The sequence below is a fragment of the Drosophila ananassae genome, chromosome 2L, assembly GCF_017639315.1.
Source record: "Drosophila ananassae strain 14024-0371.13 chromosome 2L, ASM1763931v2, whole genome shotgun sequence".
NCBI lineage: Eukaryota > Metazoa > Arthropoda > Insecta > Diptera > Drosophilidae > Drosophila > Drosophila ananassae.
In genome coordinates this window covers 17,690,194-17,697,992 of record NC_057927.1, presented here as the reverse complement: position 1 = coordinate 17,697,992, position 7,799 = coordinate 17,690,194, and the positions used below count along the sequence as shown (strand labels likewise).

The window sequence follows — 7,799 nt, the reverse complement described above, 5'->3', positions numbered from 1 at the left end:
TGTGCTACATAAACTTTTTGAAACTTAAATCATATAGATCGCTCTTAAGAAAGGTCTCCTGTAATTTCTAGACATGCCGGATTTGGTCGCTTCACTTCGTTGGAGTCATATGCAGAATATTTTATAATGCTATAAAAGCATGCCCAGGAGCTATTGGTGCCATTCCCATGGCTATTTTCACTTTATAGGGCTCAAACTCATATGTAGTCTGAAAGATAAATATTATCGCAGCATAAAAGAGTATGTTTCAGTTCGTTTACCCCAGGAGTGAAACACCTATCCTTTGTATAATCTTTGTTCAATACATGGGCAATTGTATAGGAATAATGCGGTTGGTTTTTATCATGCAGGACCTTGCAAAAATCTTTTACAATCGAATTGTAAGGCGTTGGTTTCCATTTGCCTCGTTCAAATTTCCATAAGGACAAGTCCAACTGAAATACGAATATATGAAAAATGTTCTTATGACAAAAAGTTTGATCACTAACCTCAATTCGATCAGAAGATTGAATATCCCACACAAACGTTGCATTTCCTGATACGGTAATCAGACCATCACCGCCCCTTTTAAAGGTAAGCTTCGACCTGTCAAGGAACTTATCTTCGGTAACAAAGCCTGGAGGAATGATTTCACAGTCGGAAAACATTTTTTCATGCTCAATGACAACCTTGCGGTCTTTTTGTAATGAAAGGTTCACCAAATTCAGTAATATAACTAGTTTCCACAGAATAATAATTGGCCGAGCCATGTTAGAGGAGTTTCGGAATGAATTTGGTTCATGCCACCACGTCAGATCTTTTATACAGATTTTTTAGAATCTTTTAATTATTTTTAGTATGTATTAGATCTCATGATTAAAATGCAACAAGCACCGAGATTTTTATCAGAAGTTATGCGCCACATGCGCTAGGGTCTTGTTTTTTCGGATGAAGGCTATTCTAGTCAGATCGTCCCCACTCGGTGAAAATGTTTTTATAATGCCCCATGCAGACGCACCTGATCTGGTAGGGCCACGGCAATGCACACATCGAAAAAGGACAGCTCTGCCATTAAGATGTCTCCGATTAGAACCTGAAGCTTGGGTTGCAGTGTGATATCCTGGAAACGTTTGTGCAGTTCGGCTGCGCGCTGGGTGTCAATTTTGCAGGCAATATCCGACTTTCCATTCTCCAACATACGAAAAGTCATGTTACGTCAGTAGGACGCAGGGCTCCCTTCTTCAACACGTTCGTAATCCCCAAAAGAATTTTTTAAAATGTGCTGTCCGAAATCCTTGTGGAAAAAGATACTATATTTATTACAGAGTTACGGATCTCAGTCAGAAGATAGTGCTTTATTTGACGAAGGAGAATTAAAACTTTCAAACACAACATTTATTCATCCTGTAATAAATCCTTTAATTTCATAGCAAATTTTTTCTGGTTTTTTAATAGCGCTTCGAATAATAATGTTAACTTATTTCCGCAAATAATTTGTTTGTTACCGCAACTCGATCCGTGGGCTGTGTGTCCCAAACAGTAGTAACGTTTCCTTCAATATATATTCCTCTTTCTACCATTTTAAAAACGACGTTACTCATGTCCATAAAGCGATCTATATAGTAATGACCAGGATAATCAGTGCAACGACTGAAAACATCCTCGTCTTCCAGTGGAATATCGGTTAAATCGACATTTCCGTATGATATTTGTTTACATGATATGCTTAAATAGTAACAAAAATAGTTTTGTGTTGAAAAGATCTTTTAGAAAGATCAATATGTTCAGAAACATCAAACATCCTAAAAAATAAATTGGTTTCATCTGATCCTAATCCAGTTTCCCGATACTATATTATACCTGGATCATAAATTCTCCACTCCCAATCTAAGGACACGGATAAGGATAAAAACAAGGACAATGACAATCTGTGTATGCAGGAGCTGTCAATGTTACCAATTCCCCACCAAAAGTATCTGTCGATGGAAGAAAGAGTCTCTTCCCGGCAAGACACTGTCGAAATGAATGGAGTCCTAAAATGATTTTAGGAAATTAATTTAAATCATTCACAGGATCCTCGAAGTAGCAGGAAGTCACAGACTTTAAAAGTCTGGTCAGTTTATTCTTTTTAATTCTGCTTTAACATAGAAGTAAAGACGAAAACCATTCGCACATATAGCAAAGACAACAACCGCTCGTATACTGCTTGCAATAACTGCTTGAACATAGAATATTGCAGCAACATTTATTTATTTATTTACAATCTGTATGCTTAAAATTAAAAACTAAAGCTACAGGGGGGTGTCGCAGCCCCCCTTATATTTATTATTTATTATTTATTTATTTATTTGTCATTGCTTGAATAGAATTGCAAAAAAAACATTTTTTAATCTAAGTGTAGTTTTCCACATAAATATCCAGAAAACTATTTGATTTTCAAACTATTTGGTTTTAATAATAAACGATCAAATCTAAAACAATGAACTCCCTTATTTTACCCTAAAATATGCCAGGAATCGTTTAAATTTCTTAATAATTAAAAATTTTAAATTGCCATCTTTACATTTCTGCATTTTACAATGTAAAAATAATAATACTATTTCCCTTTTTTCAAAGGCTTTGGGGTCAAAAAACTATTTTATATATCTCATATAACCATTATAGTTCATGAGAGATCACTTGACTTGAGTAGCTGCACCCTTTTCCCAGGCGCAGATAGCGCTTCATTATGGCACAATTATGTCAAATTATTCGGCGGGCACTTCAGATAAAGCAGGTCCCTGGGTCTCTCGATTCCGACACTTGCAAGTGGCCGCCTTCACTGGAACTCAATTCAATTATGAGTTAATTTTATTCTCACAGGGATTAAGTCTAGCACCCATCAGCATCCTGCTACACTCGAGAACAATGCTTTGATTAATTCCACACGACCAGTTCTGAAGGGCTGCGGATGATTAGCACACGGCGATGGAACTGCCATCCATAAATCCATACATCCATCCATCCATCCAGTCCAACCCCACCGGCACGGGTAGTACATCATAACCAGGGACTGCATAAAACGCCAAGACCGAAGGTGGGACCACCCACAGGGCCGTCTGTGCTTTTATTGCTCACAAAGTAGCATAAACAAATTGCGCTTCTAACGGCGGCGGAGGCGGCAGTGGAGCATTCACATCCACAAAGCCAACGCCACCACACACCTGATGGCCCTGATGGATGGATGGGTGGATGATGAGCACGGCTCATCCTCTGAGGGCTGAGGAGCTGCCCTAGAACATTAAATGCATTTCCCCTGCATCTGTCTGTACAGTGGAAATAAATAAGACTTACTTTTGATATATTTATTAAAGTAATTATTAAAAAAATAATTCCTAAGCTAAGTATATTTTTTTAAGTTTATAGAAATTATTCAAATTGTTTTTAATGTATAAGTTTTTCTCAGTGTGCTATTGTTTGTTGTTGCTCAGTGCTTTGCTTATTTGGAGTACGGTTTCGAGTTATTTGCGTCGGTTGTGTGGTCTTTTTTGGACCGCTTGTGATTCCCCGGCGTGGCGCTGCCTTTTCTAGATGTGTTTCCAAACAGTGGTCAACTAATATGTTGCAATTGTCTCGGGGTGGCAATCAAAACAAGTCACTTGACACAGGACCACCATCGAACAGCTGTCTAGACAAGATCCCAATTAGCCACCTTGACCACACATAGCCTGGACTGTGGCCACTGACCGTTGGCCACTTGAAATCAGCCGATGGAGGAGCCCAGGAAGGAGCCAGCGTTCACACATATTTCATCCGCCTGCCGACATCCTCGAGTGTGTCCTGTCTAGTCGGGAGCGGCGACAAGGCGTGATTTGTAAACAAAGCAACTTGCATTATTACATGATCATGGATGGCGACCGACGGTTTCCAATTGCATCTAAGCGACGGCGAGGGCCGCTGAAAACCCCGTTTTTAATTTTAAAATAATATAAAATCACTAAACTAGTACTAGAATCAAAACATTTCACGGATACAAATATAGATGAAGATACAGATACACATGAAGATTGAGATACTGATGCAATGAAGCAAAATGCGCACTTTTAAGCTCTTAAGTACAGACGATTCACTTTGGCCAAATGTGCGCTTTTCAGTTCAATTTCTTTTTCGATTTCCATATTGAAAATAGATAGAGGATTTTCCAGATCAATTATTATTGGGCCTGCAGAAGACAAGTACGCGTATTATTAATGTAATAGCGGCTAATTGCGCATTCGATGCCAAACGCAAATTAGAACGCCGGCGAAACACTTCAGGCAGCGGCTTAAAAGCTTTGATTTTGATGGAACACTTGGCCCTCGGCGTGGAATTTATGGCTGCATTTGGAGGCTGTTGAGATCATTGCAATGATAGCCATTGCCCAGCAATGGGGCATTCGCCAAAGTGGATCTCCCGGTCCCATATCCTAGACTAAAAAAATCGCCATTCCCGAAACCACTTGAGCCCATAGCCATCCTACAAATCGATTCTAATCGACACTAGCTGGATGGGTGATCAAGGTTTATGGCCAAATTTACCGCAGAAAAGTCGTTGCATTTATTTGGCCTGGCCGAGATAATAAACAAAGTATCAGCTGCTGGCATGCAGAAACAAATAGAGGCAATCTAAATACGAGTACGAATGCGGCCCGAAGAACAATAAAACACATTGGCAAAATATGACAAAGTAAACAATAATAAGTCCGCAACGCCAACGGCGAATGGCTGCCAAATTGAATGATCGATGCGGCGGTATCTGAATCTGTATCTGAATCTTAATCGGAATCAGTATCCGTCCAAAAGTCCGGCCCGGGCGTCATCACCAACAACAAATCAAGATTCCTCTGCGAATATAAAATTTAATTGCCTACAAATTGGCGCGTTGAGTTTTATTGCAATTTAACAATTTAAATGAATGTACGATTGTATATATAGCCATATACATACGTGTATTGAAGAATCCCTGCTGGATGATGAAAGTTTACATGGGAAGTTTAGTTTGGGCCAACACTACAATTTACCGCACTATGCGTGTGGGTGGCTGCCGGAAAGCAAATATTTAATTTAGTCAAATGCCGATGATTTATTTACGATTACGATTTCCCATCGTTTGGCTTGATCGCTTTGGGAAGTGCAACATAAACTTGAAGAGGAAAATTTCCAAATGCGGAAAAGATATTCTCATAAAGAGTTCTGAGAAGGTTTTATTAAAAAATGTATTCAACTTTAAAGTTGATGAGGGAAAAAGTTTCCCCATTTTTCTCTTATAATCTAGGAAAGTTATTCCAACAGCCTCTTATCTCATATTATCTCCTATAAATAGAGCGAAAGGTCACACAAAAACTCTCAAAGATTGCAAACATGACATGACATTTATAACAATGTCACTCTAGCTGATAAATTCACGGTTGCCCCTATATATATCTTTTGGCGAAAATTGATAATATTACTCTTAGACTTCCTTAAGCGAACAACCTGCATACAAGCGATACCATAATTGTACCGAATCATAGTTATCTTATCGATGCTGTTCTGAGCGGAGCAAATTGGGTAATCTCCGGGCACTTGGTCTCTTTTAGATATTTAAGAACTCGCATATTTTTTTGAAAATTTAGTCTGCCGACAGCTCCTGGTTGATAAACATAAAGAAGTGTCTCAAAAAAATTTAAATGGTTAGTTCCAGTCGTAGTTTCCCATCTCGTGCACTAACAAGAACCTATTTTTTTTCATTTATTTTCAAGAATCAAATACCCTTAATAAGGTTACTACTTCTCTGCCTTTTGGGTTTTGGCAATGGAGCGCGAATTCTGGCACCTTTTTTCCTGCCAGTGCGAAGCCATTTTATGATGACGAATGCCATAATACGAGAGCTGGTAAAACGTGGCCACGAGGTCACCTTCATAACACCACTATCGCTGGCCAAGGAAAATTTGGGGCCCAACTACAAGGAGATCTTGCTGCCCCACTATGATACATGGTCTGATAGTGAGTAAATATCTATAATTAATCTACAAGTTAAAATTATATTTTTATGTAATTTATTTAATTATCCTTACAGTTAACAAGTTGATAAAAACTAACTCGGCGGTTGACATGGTCAGTTTATCGACGCTAACCCACATGAAGTTGGCCCAGCATATCGGTGTTAAGTCCACAGATTTTGCCCTAGCACACCCAGAAGTTCAGGAGCTAATCCATGCCAAGGATAAAAAGGGAAGGTACGACCTGCTTTTTGTGGAGCAGTTCCACAACGAAGGTGCTCTAATGCTGGGTCATCTCTACGAAATTCCAACCATCAGCATAGCTACTTTCGCCTATGCCAACTATTTCAGCCAAGTTTTCGGCTTCATAACTCCGTTATCTTATGTTCCCAATGTGTTTCTACCCTACACTGATAAAATGAGTTTGTGGCATCGGTTTGAAAATGTCTTACTTAGCGCCTCTGAAGATTTTATCCGACACACCTCCTACTACCCGGCACAAGATGCAGTTATTAGAAAGCATTTCACCAAAGTATTACCAAAAGTGCCAACTGTCAAGGAATTGGAGCGGAACATTTCAGCCATTCTCTTGAATAGCTACATGCCAATGACAACGTCAAGACCTTTGACCTTTAACATGATATCTGTAGGTGGCCTGCACATTCTTCCTCCAAAGCCACTGACAGGTGAAATTAAAACCTTTCTAGATGAGGCGGATCATGGCGCTATCTACTTTAGCTTGGGTAAGGACTTTTTATAAAAGTTTTTATAATTTTATTCTGATTTTATAAATAAATGTTTCTCTTTAGGTTCTCAAGTGCGCAGTGCTGACATGTCGCCCGAAACACGCCAAATATTTCTCAAGGTCTTTGCAGAGTTGAAACAAAGAGTTTTATGGAAATTCGAGGACGACAAGATTTCCAATCTTCCTGCTAACGTGAAAGTGGCAAAATGGCTTCCACAGGCAGATATCCTGGCACATCCCAATGTAAAGGTTTTCATAGCCCACGGCGGAATCTTTGGAATGCAAGAGGCAGTGCATCATGCGGTTCCAGTGCTGGGTATGCCATTCTATTTCGATCAAGAATCAAACATAAATGCTGGCCAAGCTGCTGGCTATGCAATCGGTTTGCATTATTCATCCATTACCGAAGAGCAGTTGAGATCGGCACTGGGAGAGCTACTCAGTAACCCCAGCTATAAAACTAATATGGATCGTGCTTCAGAAATCTTCCGGGATCGTCAAGTAGGTGCTATGGATACAGCGATTTACTGGATTGAGTACGTCATCAAACATAGAGGTGCCCCACATCTAGTAGCTGCCGGAGTTCACCTTCCCTGGTACAAATTCTATCTTCTCGACGTATTTTCAATCCTAGTGGCTATATCTGTGCTGCCAATTTCAATATTGTATGTTATTTATAGAAAACTTCAAGCAACAGGTGTAAAATCTAAATCAGACTGAAAGATACAGTAATAAATGTAAAAGATTACGTACAATTCTCTTTCCCATATGCTCAATTCCATTAAGTATTTTATAATCTGCACTTGATCTGCACTTTGTAGATTTTTATATATTTTTGCAATAATAACTCGAACACTTAAGCTTTGGCACTTGAGCTTCTACTTAAGAATTTAATGAATCCAAATTGGTATACCAATACAATATTCTACTTAAGGCGCCTGAGTGCCAGACCAAGTGTTCTTTACGAATCAGGCAAAAATTCTTAAGACTTTTGGCATTTTCTATGAAAAAAGTCGTTTCCCCTCCAAAAAAGCTTGATCATCTTGGATTTAATGGGATTTCAACATCATCATAATG

General features: G+C 39.0%; 2 protein-coding genes across 2 annotated transcripts; one reads left to right on the top strand and one right to left on the bottom strand.

Annotated features, from left to right (window-relative positions):
• Positions 1-36: 36 nt before the first annotated feature.
• On the bottom strand, positions 37-758 carry LOC6501373. Its single transcript, XM_001955062.4, has 3 exons — positions 489-758; positions 261-434; positions 37-208 (listed from the first exon to the last, which is right to left on the bottom strand). The coding sequence occupies exons 1-3, from the start codon at positions 747-749 to the stop codon at positions 122-124; spliced, it is 522 nt and encodes a 173-aa protein (XP_001955098.3). The 5' UTR covers positions 750-758; the 3' UTR covers positions 37-121.
• Positions 759-5,450: 4,692 nt separating this feature from the next.
• LOC6499213 (UDP-glycosyltransferase UGT4) lies at positions 5,451-7,442 on the top strand. Its single transcript, XM_032449772.1, has 4 exons — positions 5,451-5,668; positions 5,738-5,981; positions 6,055-6,720; positions 6,787-7,442. Exons 1-4 carry the CDS (start codon positions 5,666-5,668, stop codon positions 7,440-7,442), a joined length of 1,569 nt encoding a protein of 522 aa, XP_032305663.1. The 5' UTR covers positions 5,451-5,665.
• Positions 7,443-7,799: the final 357 nt, after the last annotated feature.

What these genes read in the sequence shown, in the direction of transcription:
- LOC6501373 (XM_001955062.4), bottom strand. Translation starts at nt 749, where the DNA reads ATGGCTCGGCCAATTATTATTCTGTGGAAACTAGTTATATTACTGAAT. An exon ending in AATCTTCTGATCGAATTGAG is followed by an intron (nt 435 to 488) that starts GTTAGTGATCAA and finishes TTCGTATTTCAG; the next exon opens with TTGGACTTGTCCTTATGGAA. An exon ending in ATAGGTGTTTCACTCCTGGG is followed by an intron (nt 209 to 260) that starts GTAAACGAACTG and finishes TTTATCTTTCAG; the next exon opens with ACTACATATGAGTTTGAGCC.
- LOC6499213 (XM_032449772.1), top strand. An exon ending in CTATGATACATGGTCTGATA is followed by an intron (nt 5,982 to 6,054) that starts GTGAGTAAATAT and finishes TTATCCTTACAG; the next exon opens with TTAACAAGTTGATAAAAACT. An exon ending in CGCTATCTACTTTAGCTTGG is followed by an intron (nt 6,721 to 6,786) that starts GTAAGGACTTTT and finishes GTTTCTCTTTAG; the next exon opens with GTTCTCAAGTGCGCAGTGCT.